The sequence below is a fragment of the Grampus griseus genome (genome assembly GCF_964374135.1).
Source record: "Grampus griseus genome assembly, chromosome: 20".
NCBI classification, from domain to species: Eukaryota; Metazoa; Chordata; class Mammalia; order Artiodactyla; family Delphinidae; genus Grampus; species Grampus griseus.
Genome location: NC_139014.1, coordinates 23164063 through 23189384, shown reverse-complemented (window position 1 = coordinate 23189384; position 25322 = coordinate 23164063). Strand labels below are relative to the sequence as shown.

At 46.5% G+C, this 25322-nt stretch overlaps 2 protein-coding genes across 2 annotated transcripts; one reads left to right on the top strand and one right to left on the bottom strand.

Annotated features, from left to right (window-relative positions):
- On the top strand, positions 1 to 7608 carry SNF8 (SNF8 subunit of ESCRT-II). The gene is made up of 8 exons (XM_082679830.1): positions 1 to 141; positions 502 to 552; positions 2034 to 2172; positions 3310 to 3414; positions 4043 to 4115; positions 5071 to 5212; positions 6225 to 6299; positions 7344 to 7608. The coding sequence occupies exons 1-8, from the start codon at positions 88 to 90 to the stop codon at positions 7479 to 7481; spliced, it is 777 nt and encodes a 258-aa protein (XP_082535956.1). The 5' UTR covers positions 1 to 87; the 3' UTR covers positions 7482 to 7608.
- A 1385-nt stretch (positions 7609 to 8993) lies between these two features.
- On the bottom strand, positions 8994 to 23773 carry UBE2Z (ubiquitin conjugating enzyme E2 Z). The gene is made up of 7 exons (XM_082679829.1): positions 23428 to 23773; positions 21366 to 21438; positions 19250 to 19437; positions 16812 to 16923; positions 14097 to 14209; positions 13214 to 13304; positions 8994 to 11239 (listed from the first exon to the last, which is right to left on the bottom strand). The coding sequence occupies exons 1-7, from the start codon at positions 23739 to 23741 to the stop codon at positions 11069 to 11071; spliced, it is 1062 nt and encodes a 353-aa protein (XP_082535955.1). The 5' UTR covers positions 23742 to 23773; the 3' UTR covers positions 8994 to 11068.
- Between the last annotated feature and the right edge of the window lie 1549 nt (positions 23774 to 25322).

Genomic DNA, 25322 nt, shown 5'->3' with positions numbered 1-25322 from the left:
GCATCCGCGTGGGGGAGCTGGTGGAGGATCCCGGGACGCGGAGACCCGGGGTCCCGGCAGCGGGGCGGCCCGCGGGCCACGGTGGGGATGCACCGCCGCGGAGTAGGAGCCGGCGCCATCGCCAAGAAGAAGCTTGCGGAGGTGAGGGGAAGGAGGCGGGCCCTACAGTCACTCCAGACCCGCGAGAGACAGAAGTCTCTCCGCGCAGAGCTCTGTACCCTCAGATCGCCTCCCAACAGAATCTGACGCGGGTTTCTCGGTCCCGGGGAATTGAGTTTCTCCAGCTTCCGGTGTATTGGAATGTCAGCATCCCTAGATCCATCAGCCCTTTCCCCCACTTCCCCCAATTAGACTACAGTCGAGTCGTCTATTCTACTTCCTCACTCCCTCTCCCTAAGAAAAACCATTTGCGAGACCCTTTTAATACTTCTGCGGAGGCAGTACAAGTGGGAGCCCCCAGCACCCACTCTCTCAACTCATCCTGGTCTATTTGTCTGACAGGCCAAGTATAAGGAGCGAGGGACTGTCTTGGCTGAGGACCAGCTGGCCCAGGTGAGTGGGATGGAGGGCTCCAGACAGCAAGGGAGATCCGACAAGGCTGGGCAGGACACCTTTGATATAAACCAGATTGTTTGGATCGAACTAAAAATAGGGCATTTGGCAAATCCCAGTTTCTGGGCTGCTCAGATCATTTAGGTGACTTGCTGATAACAATGATAGTTAACATCTTTGAGTGATTACCTACTTGTAGCGTCCCAGGCACATGTCCATTTTCTTTACATACACCGTCTTGTTCATTCCTCCTGACAATCCTATCAGGAAGGAACTCTGTTCTTCGCACTTTCAAATTGAGGGCACTGAGGTGTTAAGTGCTTTATCCAAGGTTACATGGGTAGTAAGTGGTAGAGTTGTTTGATTAGGTCTTTTGGGTTTTTACTTTAAATGCCTAAGAATAACCTGAAAATATTGCCTAACCTGTGGCACCCACCACCATCACATCTAGGTGCATACCAGAAGTGTCAGTGATGGGGGTATGGCTCCTGCAGTTTCCTTCTCTAACACTTCCCTTTTCTGTACATGCCCTGTTGTTTACTCAGTTATTTTGCCTGGTGAAGAAGAGAAGGAGGCAGTGAGGCAGGGAAATGGGCCCTTGAACTGAGGAAAATAAATAGACACAGGGTGTGCTGTTCAAAAGCTCCCACTCAGGGGAGATAACATGCAGGAATCAGCTGGAAATGGTGATTATAATAATGTGTAAATTTCTAATATGTTGGAAATGAGGAGATGCTGGGCCAGGAGTGGTTATTCTTGGTGAGTTGAAGATAGGTTGTTAATTAGGGAAAGAAAAGGAGTAATGCAAATGGGAAGTCAGAATATCCCCAAACCAAAAGTATTTAGCTTTAGAATGTACTCTGGTAGAGCCACATCCCTTCCTCAGAGATTCTTTATCTATGGTTATCCCCGAGGAGGTTCTTGACTCAGAGATTAAAACAACACACCTAATTCATGCCAGGCTTCCTTTCTCTCCTATCTAGCCTTTCTGTCAGTGGCTGAAGATTTCCCACTGTGTGAATGCTGCAAAATTATTAGGTGCATCTTCAATTAATTAATTTCATTAGATTTAAAAAAAATTTTATTTTATTTTTGAGTATAGTTGATTTACAATGTTTTGTTCGTTTCAGGTGTGCAGTACAGTGATTCAGTTATACATATACATATGTCTGTTCTTTTGCAGATTCTTTTCCCATATAGGTTATTACAGGATATTGAGTAGAGTTCCCTGTGCTATGCAATAGGTCCTTGTTGATTGCACCTTCAATTTAATAACATTTTTTTCTTCTGGGAAAAAGAAAAGAAGCACTTACAACAAGCGAAATATAATTAATGCTGTTGTATGTTATATAATGAGAGTTGTTAAGAGAGTAAACCCTAAGAGTTCTCAGCACAAGGAAAAAAATTTTTTTTCTATTTCTTTAATTTTGTATTTTGTGATGAAGGAAGTTCTCTAAACTTAACTGTGATTCATCCTGCAGATGTCAAAGCAGTTGGACATGTTCAAGACCAACCTGGAAGAATTTGCCAGCAAGCACAAGCAGGAGATCCGGAAGAATCCTGAGTTCCGGGTGCAGTTCCAGGACATGTGTGCCACCATTGGGGTGGATCCTCTGGCCTGTAAGTTGTCTGTAGGGGTCCAGTGTTCTTCTAGGGTTGCTAAGGGACAAAGCTCACCTAGTTGTTGTCACTACTGTTGGGGCGTCTTCTGTAAGGGCCTACAGGGAGATCCAGAGGATGTTGTCTTCAGGGAGTCCCTAGCAGGATGGCTGAGTATCCAGTTTGATGGGAAAGATGGAGAGGTTGGAGTGCAGGCTGAGTAGCCAGTGTACGTGATCTTCCCTGGAATGCTGTGCTGTGGAATTTTTTATGACTATTTTTCCCTTTGTTAAAAAAGTTTTGATAAAAGTAGCATGTATTCAGGCAGTCAGTCAACAAAGGAGAAAAAAGAAAACGAGAAAGTGGAAGTCTTCTGACCCTGCCCGTAATTGCAGAGACAAAGTACTGTTAACAGTTTAAGGTATATCTTTCTAGACACCTTCATCATATTTATAAACTATTTTTAAAAAATATATGGGATTGGGCTTCCCTGGTGGCGCAGTGGTTGAGAGCCCGCCTGCCGATGCAGGGGACACGGGTTTATGTCCCAGTCCGGGAAGATCCCACATGCCACAGAGCGGCTGGGGCCGTGAGCCATGGCCGCTGAGCCTGCGAGTCCGGAGCCTGTGCTCCGCAACGGGAGAGGCCACAACAGTGAGAGGCCGGTGTACCGCAAAAAAAAAAAATATATATATATAAATATATATGGGATTATGCTGTAATTATTACTCTGTAACTTGCATTTTTTACTCAATAAAATATCTTCAGTGGATTTTTGAATGCCAGGTCTGCATATTCTTTTTCTTAGCCTGTCTAGACCTTATGTCCCATTATATTTCACTGCATGCTTTGGGAAAGAAAACTCACTTTTATAGTATCCTGAGCCAGAGTTAGCAGCCAAATAGATTGCCCACCTTTAGAACTGTCTGAACCTGTTGTTTAGTAGGAATTACCAAGAGACAGATTGTGTTGAGGATCCTGAGTTGTAAGTGGAGCAGAAGGACGTAAGGCTGGGCAGAGAAGACTTCCCATAGAATAGATGTATTTTTTTAAGTATATGGGCTGCCGAAGCAAGCACTAGAATAGATGTTTTAATCTAGCTTTGAAAGAAAAGATGTAACTATTGAATAACCTAGCTTTTGTTTTTCTGTCTTATAGCTGGAAAAGGATTTTGGTCTGAGATGCTAGGCGTGGGAGACTTCTATTACGAGCTGGGTGTCCAGATTATCGAAGTGTGCCTGGCCCTGAAACACCGGAATGGAGGTGAGGGTGGCTCAGTCCTGGACTGGGCTTTGGGCTTCTCTGAGAGGGAAAAAATGTTGAAAGATGATCTTTCCTATCCTGCAGTCTGCAGGCCAGTAAGGTCTTGAGAAGCTGTTAGGTCCTGAGAAGTATCTTAGTGCTTCACGATGTTGAATCCATGACCAGTCTCCATGGCCAAGGGTAAATCTGAATGATTATCTCTATTCTCCAAAGGTCTTTGGCCAGGAAGGCTTAGCTCCTAGTTGTTACAGAACATATAGGCAGGTAGGAAATAGGCCTTTTTCCCTGATAGATGATGTGTCTGGGTTATGATTTTCTCATTAGTAACTATAGGCCTGCCCTGCTTCTCCAAGGTGTGGTGATGTCAATGGAGTCTCTGTGCTCCCCAGAATGTTAGCTTTAAAACGATCATTCAGTGATATCATCTTAATAAGCACACTGAATGGTCTGTGTTGAAGTTAAGAAATAAAACTTAAACCTAGTTAGAAATCATTGGCTATAGACAGAAATCATTGGCTGTAGACACAGCCTTGGTGTCAAGAGAGCATTTACAGTTTTTCAGAGATGCTGTCTTTTTTAAAGTCATAAAGGTAATCCTTCAACTGCTTTCTGTCCCCCTCTCCAATAGGTCTGATAACTCTGGAGGAACTACATCAACAGGTGTTAAAAGGAAGGGGCAAATTCGCCCAGGATGTCAGCCAGTAGGTTTTGCCTTCCAACCCCTTGGAGTATAGAAAGGTCTTTAAAAAAGGTGGAAATCTTTTCTCCTTACCACTCGTTCGTCTAGGCTAGTTTAGGAATCATTTTTATTCCTCTTCATGATCAGAAGAAATGTTTTTATTTTAGAAATCTGAAAATAGAGATATAAAAAAACAAAAAACCCATTATTTCTCAACTGAGATACTACAACTGTTAAAAGTTTTGGTAGATCTCCTTCTAAGCATTTTTTTCATGCATAAAAATAATGTGGGTGTGTGTATACACTTTTTTTTTCTTCTTCTTTTTAAACATAAAAAGAAGGGGCTGTATACACTGTTGACATTATTTGTGGTCAAGGAGACTAGAGCTGGCACTGAGAAAGGCTGGGGAAAGGAGCTGGGCTCAGAAGATGGGGTGTAAATTGACCTGGTTCACTAGCCTTTGTGTGACTCCAATTTGAGAAAAAGTAAAAAAGACTCTCAGTATGTGGGCTGGATATGTGGTCTACACATTATCTTGTGGGTTTTCTTTAATTTCAGTTAGTTGTCAACTAAGAAATCAAAATCTGGCACCACTGGGCCTGAATTTCCAAATGGTGGCAATCAGCTGGGTTGCCCCTTTCAAGTCTCTGTTTTGCCATAGTTTACAGTACTCCCTATTGTCGCTTAAGTTCAGCTCACTTATTCACATTTCCTGATGGGCTCCTGGAAGCATATTTTTTACCTCTGTCTGGTATTGGAATGGTTTGCTAAGTGGAGAGCCTGACTCCTATACCATTTCCCTGGAATGTCCAAGCACCATTTGGTGCACTTTGACCCTGCCTTTTTACTGATGTAGTTAAATGTTGTGCAGCCTTTTGAGTCTTCAGCCATGGTATCCTGCCCAGGGCAGAGCTGAAACTGCATTGTTGCTAGTCTGGTCTGCCAAGGGTCTTTAAGCAGCTCTTCCTCACCTCAGAGACGACCTGATCAGGGCCATCAAGAAGCTAAAGGCACTGGGCACTGGCTTCGGCATCATCCCTGTGGGCGGCACTTACCTCATTCAGTCTGTTCCAGCTGAGCTTAATATGGATCACACTGTGGTGCTGCAGCTGGCAGAGGTACTGGTGGGCCGTGTGTGGGGGGGGGGGGAGGGAGGGGGAGAGAGAGAGAGGAGAGGGAGGGAGGGAGGGAGGGGGAGGGAGGGAGAGTGTGTGTATGTGTGCGTGCGTGCGTGCGTGTGTGTGTGTGTGTCCATGCGTGCATGTGCATGTAGAGGCAGTCTGGGAGGGGATTTTCTGATCTCCTCCCCTCCATCACTCAGGTCTTTTGCTGAAACTGTCTAACGGATGCACTACTCAGACCTGTGCTTATTTAGCAGACGTTTATTGAGCAGCTATAGTGCAAAGCACTGGGCCAGGCTGTAGGAGCATATAAAGATGGGTACCATATAGTTCCTGCTCTCAAGGAGCTTACAGTCTAGTGTAGACAGACATGCAGACCACTAACTGAATTTCCTTGGTGGACAGATTTTTTGATGTGTTCGTAAAACTACTTTATGGATTCTTTGAAAAAATGTTTAATCTTGTTTGCCATCCTCCTGTTCCTCAGCAATGCCTTAAGCTATATCATCTTCCTCGAAATCCTTATCATGTTTTTAGGGAAGACATGTTCAGTTTTCTCAATTCTGTAATGTAGAATAGAACTAAATGAGGGAGGGGACTTTTCTGGATTGGGGAATGGTTAGGGTGAGGCAGGACAGGGGCTGAATACTTAAATATTTTAGATTATGAACAGTTTATGATGATCACCATTTCTTCCTATCAGTTAATCATTCTGAATCTTTCCTTGTCACTTTAGAGTTCTCTGGTAAAGTCTACATTGATATTTTAGTACCAGGGACTCGACTCTACTTTTTAGGACTGAACCCCTCAACCTACCTCTGTCATCCTGAAAGTCACTTCTCTCTTGCTCTCTACTGGGACCTCTAAACATTCTTCTGTGCTCTCTTAGGCTTCACCCAAGGGCAGTTCCCCCTCCTGCCTGGGTAAATTAATTGTCCCTGGGCAGATGCTGGATTCTAAGGGAAAGCACGCTCTTAACTGACGCAGCCTCCATTCCTCCTTCCTTCAGAAAAGTGGCTATGTGACTGTCAGTGACATCAAAGCCAGTCTTAAATGGGAGACGGAGCGAGCGCGGCAAGTGCTGGTATGTGACTTTTGGAATGGCCCAGAAAAGATGGGCCCCAGATGGGAGGAGGAGGGTAGACAGGTACCCCACAGGCAAGAGCTGTGGCCTCTCTCTCTCTGCTGACTTCTTGCCTGGAAGGCTGCTGCTGCCACACCAGAAGTAACCCCAGCATTTCTCTGAAGATGGCACTGAGAGGTAGAACTCACAAAGGCAGGCTTCCAGCCCTGGCATATGGGTACAGTCAGGCTGCCACTGCCACTGGGGAGTCACCAATGCCTCTCTCTGCTGACCTGTAAAGCCTGGTCAGATGGTTAATGTGGCTTGTACTGGAAGTAACACTGTTAGTACAGAGTGAAGGGAATTATTAACTACTGATAACTACATTGCTATAATTATATACTATTATAGTGCGTGTTACATATAGTTTTATATATACACATTTCATGGTACTAATGAAAGACTGATGTTGTGAAGAGGGAGTGGCATGAACACGTAGGAACCCTGGCTTTCAATACCTTTCTCCTTACCCAGGCAGTTGAACTATAGACTTAACTTCATCTGTGAAGTGGGGATAACAAACATTTAATGATATTGGGTAGAACCAACCCATCTGGAGCATACTTCCAGCTATAGGAACTATGAGTCCATTCTAATACTAATACAGTTTTTCCATTAACTTTTCCAAAAAGGTTTCCCCCTAGCTGTCTGTTACTCCATAAGTTAACTGAAAGGTACTGATCTCCATTTTGTTTTAGGGAATGCAGTTAGTGATTTGCTCAAAGCCATACAGCAAATATTTCTGTAGCCCTTCCTTCCACAACATCCCACTTTGTCGTTATCCTCTTTCCCAGCAGCACAGATTAAGCAACTTGGTGGCATTTCTCACACCTCAGGCAAAGACCTAGGCTAAACAAATCATTCTAATTTGGCTGTGTAAATATGTGAAGGCACTCTTGTAGATTTAGTTTGAAAACCCCACTGAAGCCAAGATAGGTTTGAGGATTATCTACCCTACATTATGTAAACTCCCCTTTCTCAGTTGATTTTTCCTTTTTCTGCCAGGAACACCTGCTGAAGGAAGGGCTGGCTTGGCTGGACCTGCAGGCCCCAGGGGAGGCCCACTACTGGCTGCCAGCTCTCTTCACTGACCTCTACTCCCAGGAGATTACAGCTGAGGAGGCCAGAGAAGCCCTCCCCTGACTGGGAATGCGGAAGGGGGCACAGCAGCAGGCAGGGAGAAGAGGGAGGAGCTGGTGGTGAATAAAACCTCGACAACTTTGTTTTACAAAAGAACCAAAAAACCAAAGAAATTCCGATTTTTTTCTTCCCCCAGTATTCTTCAGCCATTACTTTCTTTTTTTTAAAGTGCCTTCACATTGCATCTTTATTGGAGAAAACCTTTTTTATCCGCTAAGGATAACCTGAGTAACAGAGATAACAGTGAACATGTATAAAATGACTTGCACAGGTCATCTACAAGTTCATGGTAGAGCTGGGCCTAGAATGAAGGCCTTCTGTCTCCTGGCTAGACAGTCTAGTTTCTGTGGCCCTGAGACATAAATTATAGCCTCTGTTAATTCAAACCCCTTCCTCATAAAATGTTCCTTATCTCAAATGAGCAGACCCTAACGGACCAGTAAATAGTCACCCTTTCAGTCTCTTCCAGCTTCCTTTGTAGAGGTTCCAGGTTATGGCAGCAGACTTAGCTACGAGTATGAAGGAAACAGGTCAATGTTAAATGGTGGTTACAGAAAAGAAAACTTAATTTGAGGGGAATTACCAATAGTGGATGCAGTATTTCTCAAATTCCTTACTACCTTTTCCTCCTATAGTGATCATCAGGTCATCCCTCTAACCTCAGGGGTGGGAAAGGGAATCATTTATTGAACACCTACCAGACACCCGGTTTTATATACACCTTGTATAGTCCTCACAACCTTAAAAGTTAAATAGGTGTCCTTAACTTTGGCAGGTGAGGAATCTAATTGACCAGAGGCCACCACCTTAAGCAGAGCCAAAGCTAGAGCCTAGGCCCACAGGCCCCCCGGGCCCCCGCTTTCCTGTATGCAGCTTTGCGTGGCACAGGTTGGCAGGACGTTTTGTGTATAATTTCTTCCGACACACATGGTCAGCGAAGAGGAAAAGCCTCTGTACCAGAAAGCAAGAGCCTTCTATAGCAAGTAGAGAAGGTGATGAGCTGGGAAGCCAGCATTAAGCCCCGTCTTCATGGTCTGAATTCTGAATTCCTAAGAAGGGGTCGTTTGGTATCAGAAAACTGAAAACCCAATGGTTTGGACTATCCATACTAAGACACCTTTCCCTTAGCAAGGGGATATATAGCCTGAGCCCATCTCTACCTCTGCCTGTCCTTGAGGACAAGCTCACTTCCTGAACAGGTATTTCTTTCAAAGCAGCCGAGGCTAAGATGGCATTCCTCTCCTGACTGCCAAAGTTACAGCCTCAAAAAAAGGACCTTATTTCTTAATGATGGGAACTTTTGCCACCAGTAGTCCTGCTTCCACCCACACCACGTAACCCAAGTTTTTGGCTTCCACTGAGCACTATCTTTATCCCTGACAGTTTCAGGCCTAGGTGAGAGGTGTGGCTGTCAAAACAATCCCGTTCTTCCTTTTACACAAACCCTCCCACACCCATAGGCGCTTCCTCCTTCTGCCAAAACAAACTTTATTGCACCAAAAAGAAAAAAAAAAAAAAACAAAAAACTTCATTTATGTACAGTCAGATATAAAGACATCTCTTTGACTCCTGTGCATATATTTCCTCAACTCAAGATTAGGACGTAAAAGTCAGGCTAGTACGCCAGACATGCTCTGCCCATGGCAGGACCAAGGAGAGGATTGTCACTTGAAAGTGGGAACACTTAAATGTATGACAGGTAACACTGGACCAACAGACCAAGGGCATTCTTCCAAGCCTGTACTAGCTCTGGGAATGGAAGAGGGAAATTGGAAGCAGGGCCCCTTCTTGAGTCTTCTTGTGAAGAGGCCCAGCCTTCAGGTTTCAAAGCTATACTTCTGTCCCCCAAGCCCACTTCCTGTCCAGTTCCTTTGCTTCCTGCCCTCCCAAGTAGGACATTCTCCTTTGTGCCCAACCCCCTTCCCAACTTCCCCAGGAAGTCTCATGACCCACAAGGCAGAGGCCTCTCTAGCAGCGGGCAGAGCAGGTACAAGTTATCCTCTCCCTTACATGTGGCTGGATACTGACTGAGGCCCTGTGTCATGTGGATCACCAATACCCCACTGAGAGACCTATCAGTAAGAATCTGGAAAGTACAGGAGAACACATCAAAAAGGGGAAGGATGGGTTCCCTTGATGCCCAGTGTCACAGGGCACCTAAAGTACATTTTTCTGAGCCAACCAGATAAAGGATCACTGCAGCTAAATAGAGAAGCGACACAGCCAGGCAAACACCCATCAGAGTCAGTGACAAAGAGCAGTTGGGGGTGGGGGGGGGGAGAGAAGGAGAGGAGTCTTCACAGAGTCCCAGCTTCAATCCCCTCTGCCATTGGCCACCCTTGCTCCCCACAACTCCCTGGGCCTTTTTTTTTTTTTTTTTTTAAACTGGTACACGGGCCTCTCACTGTTGTGGCCTCTCCCGTTGCGGAGCACAGGCTCTGGACACGCAGGCTCAATGGCCATGGCTCACGGGCCCAGCCACTCCGCGGCATGTGGGATCTTCCCGGACCGGGGCATGAACCCGTGTCCCCTGCATCGGCAGGCAGACTCTCAACCACTGCGCCACCACGGAAGCCCCCTCCCTGGGCCTTGAAGTGAGGAGGGGGACTACAGGCTGAGGTGAAAACACACAAGGACAGCCAAACAAAATACAATAGGACTAGCATCAGCCTCCCCCCTGTACCCCACCCCCAGGAGTAATACCCTCATTGTGACTAGTATTTATGAAAAATCTGTAAGAGACTGTTCTATGTAGTGGCTCTAATCCCATACACACAACAGTTGTCTGCATTGGGAACTTTTCAAATCGGTGATTGCGGGAACAAACGGCAATTCAGCTTCTTATGGTGCCTGTGCAGGCTTTACCAAGACCTTGGTTCAGGCCCAGTCACATTTACCTTCTGTCTTAAATCTAGAATGGGTGAGGGAAGGGGGGGGCAGAGGAGAAAGGTGCTCAGGTGCTAGGTAAAGCTTACTCATCAGCAGCCTAGACTCCACCACTGTTCCTTCTCTTTGGTCTGTCTAGAACAGTGACTATAAATTAGGAAAAACAAAATTATGCTGGCCTGTGGGAAATGATGGGGGTAAAGAGGCAGGGAGGAAAAGGGCATTGGGAAGCCCTGCTTCAAAACTGAAGACAGACAGACAGACAACCACCCAGACTGCTTAAGTGTCACAGACAGCCCCCCACCCCAAGCTCCCTTCCAGATATCCCCATAAATCATTTGGGCACACTCCCTCTAGGAATTGCAATTTCTGTCTCCACCTGTCCCTAAGGAGCTGGCCCTGTGGAGAGGTGTGTTGGTTGTTTTGTTTTTGCCAGAGGCCCTCGCCCTAGGTGCTCCTGCATAGGTACCTTGGCCCCTGATATGGGATGAACACAGCCCCAGATGCTCGAGAGCCAAGGAGGTCAGATCGGGAACAGCCTCCCCACTTCCACACCCTGGGATCCAAGCTTGCTTGGTTCTTGCCATCTTGCGGGATGATGTCACATTTGGAGGGAGATACACAAGTGCCTCTCCATCCCTGGGGTGGGGGGAAGGGACTTTGCTGGGACTCTCGAGTGGGGGGAGGGGAGAGGGGAGCAGGGTCTAAACCCTCAGGCTCCCGTGCAGGTCTGTCTCTGTCCCAGACGAGCTGCTATCAGAGTCCATTTCGGCGTTCTCATTATGGAGCCTCTCCAGCACTTTCTGACGAATCAGTCCCAGGCGCATCAAGAGGGACTGGTAGTCAAAGTGGCCCCGCTTCTCTCCAAAAGGGTCCTGTGGGGGAAAGGAGACAAGCGGGAAGGAAGATTCAAGTCTGGGTGGCTCACCCTAGACAGAGCAGCTTTAGGCCCACGTGAAACACACGCTCAACTTCTGAGCATGGGGACAGAAGGGGGCATAGCACAGAGAGTTCCCAACAGCAGACATCATCATCTTTGTTTAGGAATATTGTGGCACGTTCACCACCCCAGATAGGTCTGGCTTGGGCCAACATTAAAATGTGTTTGCATTCCCCCAAAGCAAGCCACTGTGCAGAAGGGGGACACAGTAACGGCGAGATAGATAGGGAAGAGAAATTCAAGACCAGGACTGTAATCATTAAGTGTGCTGGTGTTTTCAATTAACCTCATACAAACTATATAAGGGGAAAATTACCCTTCATTCCCTATACTCAAAAAGGGTAATTTGCTTTTCTGAGATCATAGGCAGGTCTAGAAGGAAGGAGTTCTGACTTCGGATAAGCACCTGCCCTCCTCCCCACGGACCAGTCATCACATTCCTGTCCAGGTTTCTGGGCATCACTCCAGTCCTTGTCATTCGAGATCAAAGATAACCAAACATTACGTGGAAAGGGGTTAACTGTCCTTAAAGTCTCAAAAATAACTATGGGTGGGGTGAAGGGTATAAAAAAAGAAATTTAAAATGCTAAATAAGGATTATGGCAGCAAAGTAGCCTGCCCAGCGTTCAAACAAGTGGAGACCTCTTTCCTTGGCAGTTACAAAAAGTCCACGATTTTCCCTCTCACATAATGTCTGCTTCTCCCACCTAAACTCCTTCCACACTTCCGCCCGCACATTACCATCATGATCAAGGGCCAGTGGATGTAAGTCAGTCTCTTGTGACTACAGCCCATACTTTTCACATTTGAGGGTTATGTTCTCCCAAAACTGAACTCCACACTTACTCTGGAGCTGTCAATTTCCCAAATCTTCCTCCTTTCTTCACTGGCTCCATTTCCACCCATTCTCCGCCTTCCCAGATGCTGCTCCTCCCTGCCCTTCCCTTGTCATGAGTTGGTTTTCCTTCACAGACTGAATATTAGAAATGCTGCTAGATACCAGCAATGATAATTCCTGATGGGGAACAAGCTACAGCATGCATCATCCTCGATATATTCTCAGAAAACGTTCAGGAAACAAGTCAGCCTTGAGCTGGTCCTGCCCTTTGAGTTTAAATGCGGGACATAGGAGGGAAGTCCTTGAAGGGAGGATAGGGAAGCTACCATCTCTGAGCAGCACCTGAGGAAACAAAACAGTTACTCCCACTGCTGGTGGTGCTGGGTGGGTGGGAACATAGACCAAAAAGAACTGGAAAGAACCTGAAGAGGCTTTAGCCACTTATCCAAGTCACCACTTTTCTAAGCAAGTAAATGATCCAACAGACACAGGACTGGCCCTTCAGGACAGGAAGATTCTCAACCAGTTGCTTATATTGGATCCTATTTACAATTCGGTTTAATAAGAACCTCTTCTTTTAAGCAAGCCTAAATTCTGCATTCTTATTGGAAGCAGAAGCACATTTCCCCAGTAGAGGCAGAGAACGAACAACTGGTTACCATCCTTGTATTAGGTTCTTTCAACAATAATTGCACACCCAATGTTTCCCTAAGCATTACTTCTCTTAGCACCCCCCTGAGCTAGGGATGGAATTCCAACAGATGACTCTCATAATCCCTAAGTTCTGAGAGGGCTGAATGTTCTTGGTTTGAAAAGACTACTGACCAAGAAGGGAAGGAGTTCCAGGCTAGAAAGCAGGATGATGCAGATTCTACTCTTGAGTACCTACTTTATGCCAGGAACCTAGAACCAACTCCATATGACTTCAGTCTCTCTCTGGGCCTCAGCTACTCAATGTACCAGGTTCCTTTTGGCTCTGCACTCTATGAGAGATGTGGATGTCACCCTTGTGAGGGGGGTTCACATGGTCTGTTGTAAGGCCTCTGGAGTCAGCAGCGGGGGCTCTGTTACCTGCATAGTCTGGCCTTGAAGGTGCAGACGATCTTTGCAGGCCACCTCATAGAAGTCATAATACTCCAGGAAGGACTTCTCCATCACCCCTCTGGAAAACAAGCAAAGCAGCTTCACTTAGGAACAAGAGGGGAAGGCACCACCCCTTCACCATCGAACCTTAATGCCAAATTCAGCAGCTAGAGTTTCCAAGACCAGATTTGGTTTCCTACAAAGATCTTTCAATGGAAAATGGAAAAAGAAACAGCTGACTGACCATGGTTGATTTCCCTTATACCCTAAGGATTATAAAATGAGAGTGACTGTTAATACTGATCATTTGAACTCCAACTTCAACTCATGACTTTGCTCATTCTCATTCGTTTTCCACAGGCCATCCCTAATCCCAAACCTTACTCAAAATTCTCCTAGATACACCTGAAACACTGTAATCAACTATACATCAATTAAGAAAAAAGAAAGAAAAAACCGTTGCCCCCCCATTTCCTAGAAAAGTTTGTTTCATTAACTCTTTGCTCATCTAGTTTTTAACACCTAGAAATAAACTTGAACCCTAAGAAATGGGTTTATTATGAAGTACTCTACACCTCATTTGGCTGTATAACAGTTAAGTGTCTTTAGTCAAACAGGGGCTCCCTGAAGGCATGGACTATGTCTTTCCCATCAGGCTCGGCACTCTCCAAGAACCGAAAAGCTCTCTGAACTTCCTTTTGGGTAACCCCTTGGTCACTTGCTCTTTAAAAGCATGAACCACATCTTTCCTTTTTCTCTCTCTTTCTCTGGTGCCCAACACTGGACTTTGCCGCAAAGGTTCTCAAATGTACGAACAAGCTCAATATCCAGAAGGAATACCAAGTACCAAGTGGGCTCTCTTCACACATACCGTAGGGGTTCAGGGCAGGGACACTTTCCTTCCATCATGTCACAGACCGCCACTCTGATGGTCTCATGCCGAATACATTCATTGTAATTTTTGCTGTCTCCTGGATGTCTCTCCTATAATGTGACAGACACCACAGTATCCAAGTACAAAATTTAGGTAAAAAGAAAAGCCAATGGGAAGAGATTTTAGGATTAGTATGGGGTACGTGACCCAAGCAAATGAACTAAGAGGATGCCTTTCCCACTATATGGCAGATCCATGAAGAGCAACTAAGTCCTTGAGACCACTCACCCCGCCCCCCCCCCACATACCAGTACCCATCCTCTGTTATGGGTCATTTGACCTATAAGCAGCAAACCACATCCATCAAATTTCCCTAAGCCTGAAATGAAAGGCCTCGCAGGAAGGATTAAGTGGGAAATAACCATGTGTAAGAATAATGGTGGGACAAAAAGGTATAAATGATGCTAGGAGTCTTAGCCTGAAAAACCTATAGATATCGGGATGCTTCCTGGTTAACTCCTTTACACATCTGTGGATTCCACCATCATTGAATTCAACTATTGTCTATCAGAAGTAGAACCTGAAGTTTTCAAAAGAAAAAACTCCGAACCTGGTCTGGAGAGCTGATAGGAACATGTGGGCGTGAACAGACGGGAGCATGGCGTTCCACCCTTTAACTCTTCCCTTGGTCCCCCCTCCCACCACCAACTCTAGTCAATCAGAGCCTTGGCTCTGATCAAAACATGTAATGAACAGGAAATACACACATGCCTTCAGCCTACCATCACGGTTCCCAATGTGCACCACAGCGAAATCACAAGGGCACTGTGGGATACTGTAAACTTTTTGAGGAAAACCACAGTATTCAACACCTGTGAAATTCCATGCAAACTACTACCTTGAGATAGGTAGTTCAGTTTTTTGTTGTTGTTGTTGTGGTACGCGGGCCTCTCACTGTTGTGGCCTCTCCCGTGTGGAGCACAGGCTCCGGACGCGCAGGCTCAGCGGCCACGGTTCACGGGCCCAGCCGCTCCGCGGCATGTGGGATCTTCCCAGACCGGGGCACGAAGCCGCGTCCCCTGCATCGGCAGGCGGGCTCTCAACCACTGCGCCACCAGGGAAGCCCTAGGTAGTTCAGTTTTAATGTTGAACTGTAGTACATTCCTTTTGATGACATACTGTTTTCATGAAGCTGAATTTTCAGTCACTGCTTTAGTAAATAGCAAGTAGCATATGAAAACAGGAGGGAACAGAAATGAGGGTGGTGGCTCTGGTCTGATTCCAAGATTTTAGAAGTTGTATGGCACTGAACAGGTGTACACATCCTATTATTAAGTCAGTGTAGTCATCTGAGAAGGAAGTAAGTTGTTTGGACCTAACTACTTAACAAATGGAACAGTGTGGCATTTCTTTCTGCCTGGGGAACTGTGAAAAAAAACTACCAAGACAAGGGGGTTCTGTGAACCAAGAATGTTTGGTAGTTTTAAGAATAAAAGGGGTCCCATCTCTTGAATTTCCAAACAAGACGTAAAAATCAGGTCCTTGGTTAGCCAATGAGGTCCTTTTCTATTTCCACCTACTCCTGAAATCACATTCACTATTTGTTTGAAAGGATGGCTTAGGGAATAATTTTTGTTCATTCGTTTTTTTTTTTTTTTTTTTTTTCCGTACGCGGGCCTCTCACTGCTGTGGCCTCTCCCGCCACGGAGCACAGGCCCCGGACGCGCAGGCTCAGCGGCCACAGCCCACGGGCCCAGCCGCTCCGCGGCATGTGGGACCCTCCCGGACCGGGGCACAAACCCGTGTCCCCCGCATCGGCAGGCGGACCTCCAACCACTGCGCCACCAGGGAAGCCCAATTTTTGTTCATTCTTAAAGGGTATTTCCCTTTGTTTAGGACTACAGAAGAATCACCAATGTTAGTGTTATCTCAAATAGTTTCAAAATGAATTAAGCCGTTTTAATCATTTAAACTGAATTACTGTATCTTTTGATAATATCACTGGAACTCTTTTCCTGTGCTCATGAGTAATCTGGAAGGGGCTTTGAAACAATGGAAGACTTTGGGCTCCTGGGACTACATCCTGATCTGTGTGTCCTTGTGAAAGTTAACTAACCTCTCCGAGTCACCATTACCTCGGCTGAAAATGGGGATAACATTTATCTTGCAGAGTTAGTATGAGGATTAAATGAGCAGTTACATATAAAGTTTGGAAGGGGCTGGCATATAGTACAGCCTTGGGAATTATGGGTTTTCTCCACCTTCTGTTTGGCAGCACTGACTAAAATACTCTTGCCCTAGCCAATGACTGTTCCTGTGGTTCTGCAGGTAACAGTACTTCACAACTCCAAAAGAAAGTCTGGCTCAGCAGTAGTCACTAGGGAGCACCTTAAAGGGATACTGGGGAATGGAGGCATACAGAAGAACACACTGGCTCCAAGAGCCCCCAAAACAGACACAGAATCAATTTCCAAATGACTCCACTAACTTTAATCCAAGTCAAATGGAAATAACTTGACAATGTTATTGTAATAGGGAAAAAAATTCATTATTAAGGCACACACATGCCAGCTCCTTTTTTCTCCCACAGTGACGAGTTTAATACATGGGGCTGAGCCAGGTCAAAAACAAAACAAAAACCCCCAAGTAGATCTTTCAGATCTCTTAAAACCCAATATTCTACACCCCAAAGCTGGGCCCACCTGGCCTTACCTGCTCAAAGCCAGGTTCATTGTGATAAGGGTTCTCAGTCATCAGGGACTGGATGGAGATGAGCACGGAAGAGATGCTCTGGGCTGGGCTCCAGGCAGGGCCAGTCCATGTACTGCAAAACACATCAGAAGGAAGGGAAGAGGGTGAGGCAGAGAGAGATGGGAAAGGCCCTACAGAAAGACCAGTGTACGAGTACCCCGGGGCCTGGAAGCACCATCATAAGTGACTCACTTTCTCTTTCACTATTAATACTCTGGAATTTCCCAGCCTCCATCTCACCCTCATTCACCAGAAATCACTCAACTGCCTAATCCTCTTATCAAGTGTCACAAAAGAGGGCAAAGTAAGCAAAGTAACTTTGAAGGGATTTTCTTTGGGCTAGGAGAGAAACAGTAGCCAGGGAAGGTTCCCTTCATCAAAATGAAAGAAATAAGGTAAGAAAACAGCTCCAAAGGCAAGCTAAATGTTAACCTCTATGGATCTTAGAGAGCTTATTTATTTATGGGTGGTGACGGAGTCAGAGAGGAGACAGAAGTTGAGCACAGAGGCAGAGAAGGGACTGAAGCTCCCTGGTTAGAGGCCATGTGGTGGGGTTGATGATCGGGGATCCAGCTCTCTATCAAACCCCCAAAGAGTGTCCTCTGAAAACTACAGAACTCTGCCAAAGGACAGAAAGGGAATAAGGGGCACTTCTAGAGTGTGGAGGGTTTGAAAATAATACATGAACAACATCTTCAACAACAGAGAAACACCAAAATTGCTCCTCTCTTTCGTATGCCTGATAGAATGTTGGGAGAAGGAGGGAAGCTTGGACATTAAGGACATTTATTTTTAACTCAATTAATTGAAGAGATGGCACCTGAGCTGGAAGCTGAACACAACCTGAACCAGGACTGCCTTGTTCAAGTTAACTCGCCACTTCCCTTTCCCTGCTGGCCTTGAGGGAAGGCCAGTAAGTAATGGGGAACAGTAACTTCCTCAGAGCTCGCTCTTCAGTGCCTCTCAACCTCTCTTCTCAGCTTCAGTTCCCCAGGAACCCTAGACCTTGTGCTCTCCGAAGCATCTAGTATTCAGGCATTGAAGTCAACAGGGTAAACTCATTCAATTTCTTTTGTAAGTCAGCCCAATATTTTTTTCTAGGTAGGGAGGAAAGGAATGCAGCTGTTAAAGTGAATAGTCAACTAAGTACGCATGGGAATTTTCTACTCTGATTCTTGACGGCAAATTTTCAAATTCAGAGTAGCTTCTCCTTTTCCACCCAATACTTCTGCCACTTTTACCCCACCATCTTACTTCCCCTGTTTCTACCGTGAACCAATGTTTGCTCGAAATAGTTTTATATTGGCCTAATGAAGGAAAACCTAATACAAAAACACTTACAAGAACAACTTTCATACAGAAACAACAACTAAGTTTCCTTACCACTGTGGTTTATATATACCGCTATCCTTCCAGCACAGACAATCCTATACCCTAACGAGATAAAGGACTTCTTTAAGGACAACCTCCTTCAAAGGACTTTCTCACTGCCGCAATCACAGAACATATTCTTCGATCTGAGAGAATTGGGCAGAGGGAGAAGTTTGTTTCAGCTGCCTTTTCCCCACACAAACCTAATATATTGGATTGGACAGGAAGAAAGAAAACAGTATCACCAGTCTGGGCAACTTTCTTAACTTCAACTTTTACTTGTTCTATGCCCCAGGGAAATTCAGACCACACTAAAAAGACCAATTCAGAATATGCTAGAAGATATTTCCATTCTGAATTTTTAACCCCCGAAGGAGATTAAAAGGGAATGGATGAGAACTACATGAAGCAAAATCTTGGTAGCACCCAGAAACAAAAATGTACTTGAAACATCTGTGTTTCATATCTGATGTGACTTCCAACCTCAGACATTTTCATTCAGTTGCTAAAACATAATCATCATCATCACCACCACTGCCTCCAAAGCCACTCACGAGAGACTCAGGAATAAGACATTCACAGCCTTGAATGGCACAGGATCTGCAGCCTTTCTCAACCTGCTCAGGAGAGAATTAAGCCCTGATGCCCTAAGGGAGTAGTTCTCCAACAGTTTGCACCAGAATCACCCGGAGAGCCTGTAAGACACAGACTGCTGGCCCTACCCCCAGAGTTCTTGATATAATAATTCTAGGTTGGGGGCCCAGACTCTACATGGCTATAAATTCCCAGATGCTACTGCTGCTCGGGGTGAACCACTTCACTAAGGCATCCACTGTACGTCATGAATTAACTTCTTTTTCTGCATCTAGAATGACAGTAATCAAGTACCATCCGGGGGAGAATTGAGGAAAGTCACTCCAATCATTTTCTGTGTCCTGTGATTCAGATGAGAAACCCTGGTTGATGAAGGCTGGCCTAGAGTAATATTTGCTAACAACCAACTTGGCCACTTAGAAGTCTCCTCTTACCCTAGAATACTCAAGCAGACTTTCCCATTGCGGTAGAAGTTGGGGTTAAACCTCACTGTGTTATTGCCCGTTGTCATCAGTTTGACCCGAGGTGGGTGGATGGGATAGTCGGGCGGACACCGAAACACGAACAGGAAGAAACCCCCTTCATAAGGAGTGTCAAATGGGCCTGTGATCAATGCATGAATCTGCAAAATAAAACCCCATCTCAAAATCGTGAGGCGATGTCCCATCCCAAACCCTCCTGGCTTCCACTTGCTACCCACGCCAGAAGCAGGACCTTCATCTGAATCCATATTCCATATCCTCACCATGAAAAATGAATAGCCTGTGCTCACTCACACCAATAAACATTTTTGGAATTTTAAGAAACCCCATTACAGTGTAGTGGCATCTTACTCAGGGGTTACATTCTAAAGTTAGAGCCCAAGGTGAAAATTGAATCTAGCCAAAATCACCCTTGAGTGTCCCTTAAAACTCCCTTAAAGCATGTTTTTTGTTCGGACTTCCCTGATCAGTATTTTATATAACAAATGGATAGAACACCAACGTGCAAAACATAATATACATCTGTAAAATATTGTCCTAGCATGCTTAATTTTAAGAAATCAATACATATTTTTACTGAGTACGTATGTTTGGATTTGCCTAGGTTAAACATGCGTACGATGCAACTCCACCCTCCATTTATGTGGCACAAAGGGGAGGAGATGAATGGAAAAGAAGAAAGGGATTGGAGGCCACAGCACCAGTGCCAATCACAGGGCAGAGCTGAGGGTTGTGATGGAGGCCTACAGTATCTGTCTCCTCCGCAGAGGATCAAACCTACTGTGGAGGATGTGGCTCAGGCAGCATCCAGCTGTGTGAAAGATACAAAGAAAAATGGGGAAACTCAGGGTCCACTCGGAGCCATAGACTATCCCCAGAACTTTCCCCAACACTGTAGGTTAATAATAATATAAAAAAATCAGCAGCACTTGAAACAAAATGCTAAGTTCTCTTCCTCCAGCTGTGATTTATTGAACAAGACTTCCCTTCTTGAAGGGAAGAAAACCTAACTGACTCAGTTATATTTCTTCATCTACAAAGGCTCCTAGGCACTTAAGTCTGCTCAGAATTTAAACAGCAAGAGGAAAAAGGACTTGCAATCCAATGCCTCTGTCTATAGTCCCCACCTTGCCCTGGTGGCATCCTATGTTATCTTTTAGCCTTCAGTCATTTGGAATAGCAAGCTCAAATGGTATCAACATGACATCAATTCTGGGACCCCAGGGACTAGCATATTAACACTAATACTTGACTAAGAACAAGATGTCCCAGGAAAAACATTTCCAACCACATAAAAAGAAAAAAATCAATTTAAAGGGAAACCTATTCAAAACAAAACAGACACACAAATAATACCAAATCTGAATTTTTACTGTAAGAAATTTGACACTAAAAGGAGTTTTCATTTAAACAACACTAGATTTAGGTAATCTGATTTCTTCCCGATATCAGTTTAAGTAAAAATTCACTTCTCAGGGTAGAGCAATCAATGACAGAGAAGTCTAGGTATCTATGCCAGAGGAATTTAAGCTTTCTCTTGTGTCTGTGTGTGGACAAGAGAGGAACGGTCTTTGGGGTGGAAAGGATATTCAAAAGCAATCAGTAAGGACAGGAGCCTAAACAAGGCCCTGTAACTACAAACACTGTTCACTCAAGCCTGTCCCACCCCCAACCTTCTTGGCATCTGACTTACAGCACCACACTTAAAGGTCAAGAGTGGCAAGATGGGGGAAGAGTTGGCTAGTACAATAGGGTGACCATATAATTTATCATCCAAACTGGAGCATTTTTGAGAGGTAAAGAGTGCTCTATTAATAATTAAGCTTGGACAACAGGCATAAACTGGCTTTTCCAAGCCAACCAGGACCTTTTGGCACCCCAAAAGAGACACCTGTTCAAGGCTCTGTTCCACCTCACTGGGTGGCCTTGGGCAAGCCACTTACTCTCTTGGGGTTCTGATTTATTCATCTACGTACTCAGAGATGCGAGCTGGATAATCTCTTTTAGGCTCTTTCAACTTTATGGGCCCAATTTCCCAATAACCCCCAAACCCCACCAAGGTACATACCTTAGTCATGTCAACAGTATCAGGTACAACGAACATTCCTGGAGGAGGCTCCTTATAAATGGACATGATATCCCTGTATAACACCAAGAGGAAGTGGGGGAGGGAGTGAGGGAGAGGAGAAAAAAGGGGAATCCCTTGAGCAGGACAGTTGTCATCACCTCAGTGAGGCCAGGGTTCGAGAAAGTGGTGCTTGGTACCACAAACGTTTGCACCGTCTTGTTGGCTGAGAAATCTCAGCTGAGTATTTGTCAGGCAAGCAGAGAGCAAATTATCATCAAAGGGGCATTGTTTCCTCAGGGGGAGGGAAGGGAGAGGGGGAAAAAAAAAATCAGAGATCCCAATGGTATCCAATGTCGCCCTGGAAAAGCCGCATCCCATTTACTCACTTCCTCCCACATGGCACTTCACTCACTCCCCACCTCCGAGATTCCCAGGGACTACGGCTGAATGCTACATGAAGATTTCTCGGTAACTGGGAAGGCATAGTCAACTCCACTAAAAAACTAATTCCATAAACCACACAGTGGACCGTTGTTAGCACGGGGATTATATGAAGCAAGTGAGCTAGCAGGGAGCAATAATGGCCTTCTTGCCCAGGAGACTAACAGTGTACAGACCTCTTCAGGTTGGGATGGGGACCCTCTGAAATTGCTGAGAATCTCACAGGTGGAGGATGACATGAAGTCATTACTATAGAAGATGAGAGGACTTCTAGGTCATAGCTCATAAACTAGAATGGATCAGTTGTGAGCAAGGGCCTATAGGTGGGAAATCTAGGGACTTGCTACGGTACAGAGGGACATAAAAAAGTGCAAACAAGTGACAGAGTGGAGGAAAAGAAGTATTGGCAGAACTCAGAGATATGTTAGGATTGGAAGACTGAAATGGCTGAAGGAGTACAAGAGTTGAGAAGTGCTGAGTTTCTCAAGTTAGAGGTGGCAACCTTGATGGAGTTGGCAAACTGTGTCAGGCACTGGGCCAGGTACTTTACACACAGTATGCTGTTTAATTTTTAGTACAACCTTGAAAGTAGGTAGAAACATCTGAAAGAACTTGGAATGTGGGGAATGTGATTACCTAGATGAGGATGACTGTGATGGTGGCATGGGGAGAGAGAGTCTGGCTATCAGCAAACAGGTTTCAGGATTAATAGCAGCTAAAAAGCAATCCCTTTTCCTATGTGATAGGTACTATGCTAAGCAATTTCACAAAAACATTATCTATTAAATGATATGATCTGAGATCAGTCACCCAAGAAATAAGCACAGAAGGGCCTTGGGCCTTTGTTCCTATATTTCAATTGGGTACATTTGCTTCAGAAAGTAAATCACATGACTCAGAGGAAAGAATACAGAAAAGAAAGTCTTGACTGGGATATCACAAGCCAATGTGAGACTGGGTGGGGGGGCGGCAGGGGGATGGAAGCTTGAGTTCCTGGAACAGGTGTGAGAGTAGAGAGCTTTGGGGTTCTGGAAAAGTGGTTCAAGAGAAGCCTGCTGGCATGCGTGGGAAGCGACCTAGACTTGGGTAGGGGACTCTGTGGAGGGGGTTGAGGAGGCCGGGAATAAAGCCAGGATGGCCTGACGTCTCAGGCCGGGCAAAGCAAGCTGTGTGTGTGTCTTACAAATGGGGCTCGGGAGGAGACGACGCAGGGGACCGCTGGGTGGGGCCTCCGGGCTGCATCTAACAGGGCTGGGGTGGAGAAGGGGGGAGAGGGGCGGTGCGGAGGGCGGGAGGGGGTGTTACTGAAGCGCCGAAGGGTCGGGTTTCGGGCGGGAGGTCGGGAGGTGTGGGGGAGGGTGTCCGGACTGGAGACTGAGGGCTCAAGGGAGGTTACCGAGGGGCGGGGTCGGACCTGGATACGCGAGGAGGGGCTTGGTGCGTGTGGGGCTGGGGGCGGGGGGAAAGGGGACTTGGATCCCGACGCTCCGGGCTGGCAAGACGTGGGCTTGGGAGCTGGGCCACCGCGAGGGCAGTGGGGGTGGTAGTGGGACAGAGTGGGGGCGGCGGGGAAGGTCGAGCCCCGGAGCTCGGGGCTGGGGGAGGAAAAACCCCGGCTCACCGCTTGATCCGGAGTAGACACTGCGGCGCGGTTCGCTCGCCGTCCCAGTCGGAGCTGAGTGTGGGGTCCCAGTGGCTAAGCAGCGCGGCCCCGTGGGCAGCGGCCGAGGGCGGGAGCCCGGGCAGCGGAGCCAGGCCGCTCCCTGGCCCCCCGGCCCCGCCCGCTGCCGCCGCCGCCGCCCACACATCCGGCAGGAAAGGCGGCCCGAACCCGCCGCCGCCGCTAACGCCAACAACACCGGCGACGCCGCTCGCCCCGGGGCCCGCCGCCCCGGCGCCTGCCGTCGCCGCCTCCTCAGTCGGACTCTCCGCCATCGCTCCTTCGCTTCCGGGACTGCTCGGCAGCACGTCCGCCGACCAGAGCGGCCGCTGCTCCCTCCCGCTCCCCGCACCACCGAGAGCGGGGCCAGAGTGTCCCCACCCTCCGCTTCCCCGGCCTGGGCGGTGTTGGCTCCGCCCACCCCCGCCCCGACCAGCGAGAGGCGCTCTGCAAGAGCGTCCACCCACAGTCCTCCAGGGCGGGCGGGGGTCGGAGCTCGCCGGCCAAGCGAGGGTACTGGGCCTGCGCGGGTCCCGCGCTTTGCGAGAGGAAGTTCTGAGGCGGGTACGGACTCCTAGGTGCAGTTGAGGACCCAATTCCAAGGAATATTTTAGTTTCAAGCGTTGAAAGGGGAGGAGAGGAGGACCATTTACCACATCTAGGAAAGCGACCCTCTGACGTGCCCAAGGGGTAGGACTGGGGATCCAGCTTCCTTGTGGGGAGGTGCTGGGTAGAGGAGTTGACCCGCTTAGGGCCCTTCCTGTCCTAAAGTCTCTGTGATTTATCCTTCCTGCACCCTCACCCACGGAGGGCAGGCTGCCATTGCCCCCTGCCTGCAACAGGACCAAGAGGAAGGAAGGAAGGAATCAGGAACTACGAGTGAAAAACTACCTCGTTTTAGAGTTTATTCGATATATATTTATGAAGGGCTTGCTAAATGCCAGGCACTTTTGCTAGGCGTTGCCATAGGGATAATAAAACAAACCTAGAGAAGCTTGGTAAAAAGAAGAAAATCAGGCCTCCTGACTCCAAGCTCAACATTTCTTTCCACAAGGCCTTGAATATGCAGGAATCAAGGGGCTGTGAGTTTAAATCCTGGGAGGATTCCTCAGGACTTTCCTGAGATTAAGCTGAAAAAATACAAGCCATCAAAAAAACAAAAACAAGCCATCCAAAAAAAAAGCTTTCCCTTTTCTGCCTATCAAGAGTACAGGATCGGGACTTCCCTGGTGGTCCAGTGGTAAAGAATCCGCCTTACAATGCAAGGGACATGGGTTCGATCCCTGGTCGGGGAACTAAGATCCCACATGCCACAGGGCTACTAAGCCTGCGTGCCACAACTACTGAACTCGTGCACCTCAACTAGAGACCCCGTGCCGCAAACTACAGGGCCCATGCGCTCTGGAGGCCATACGCCACAGCTAGAGAGGGAAAACGCACCGCCACAACTAGAGCGAAGCCCGCGTGCTGCAACGAAAGATCCCACATGCCTCAACACAGATCCCGCGTGCCGCAACTAGGACCCAACACAGCCAAAAATAAAAAAGTAAATAAATAAATAATAATTAAAAAAAAAAAGAGTACAGGATCATAATTTAACACTCCCAGCAAGACCTCGGGCAGCACTCAGTAACCAAACATACTGATACTTCTGTAGCAAAGCATATGAATATTCATATTAATTTGGGTACACTTATGAATATTCATACAAAATCAGACGAATAGCCTCACTTTATTTTTTATTTTTAAACTTTTTTTATTTCTTTAATGTTGTATCTATTTATTTTTATTTTTGGCTGTATTGGGTCTTCGCCGCTGCTCGTGGGCTTTGTCTAGTCGCAGCGAGCGGGATCCAC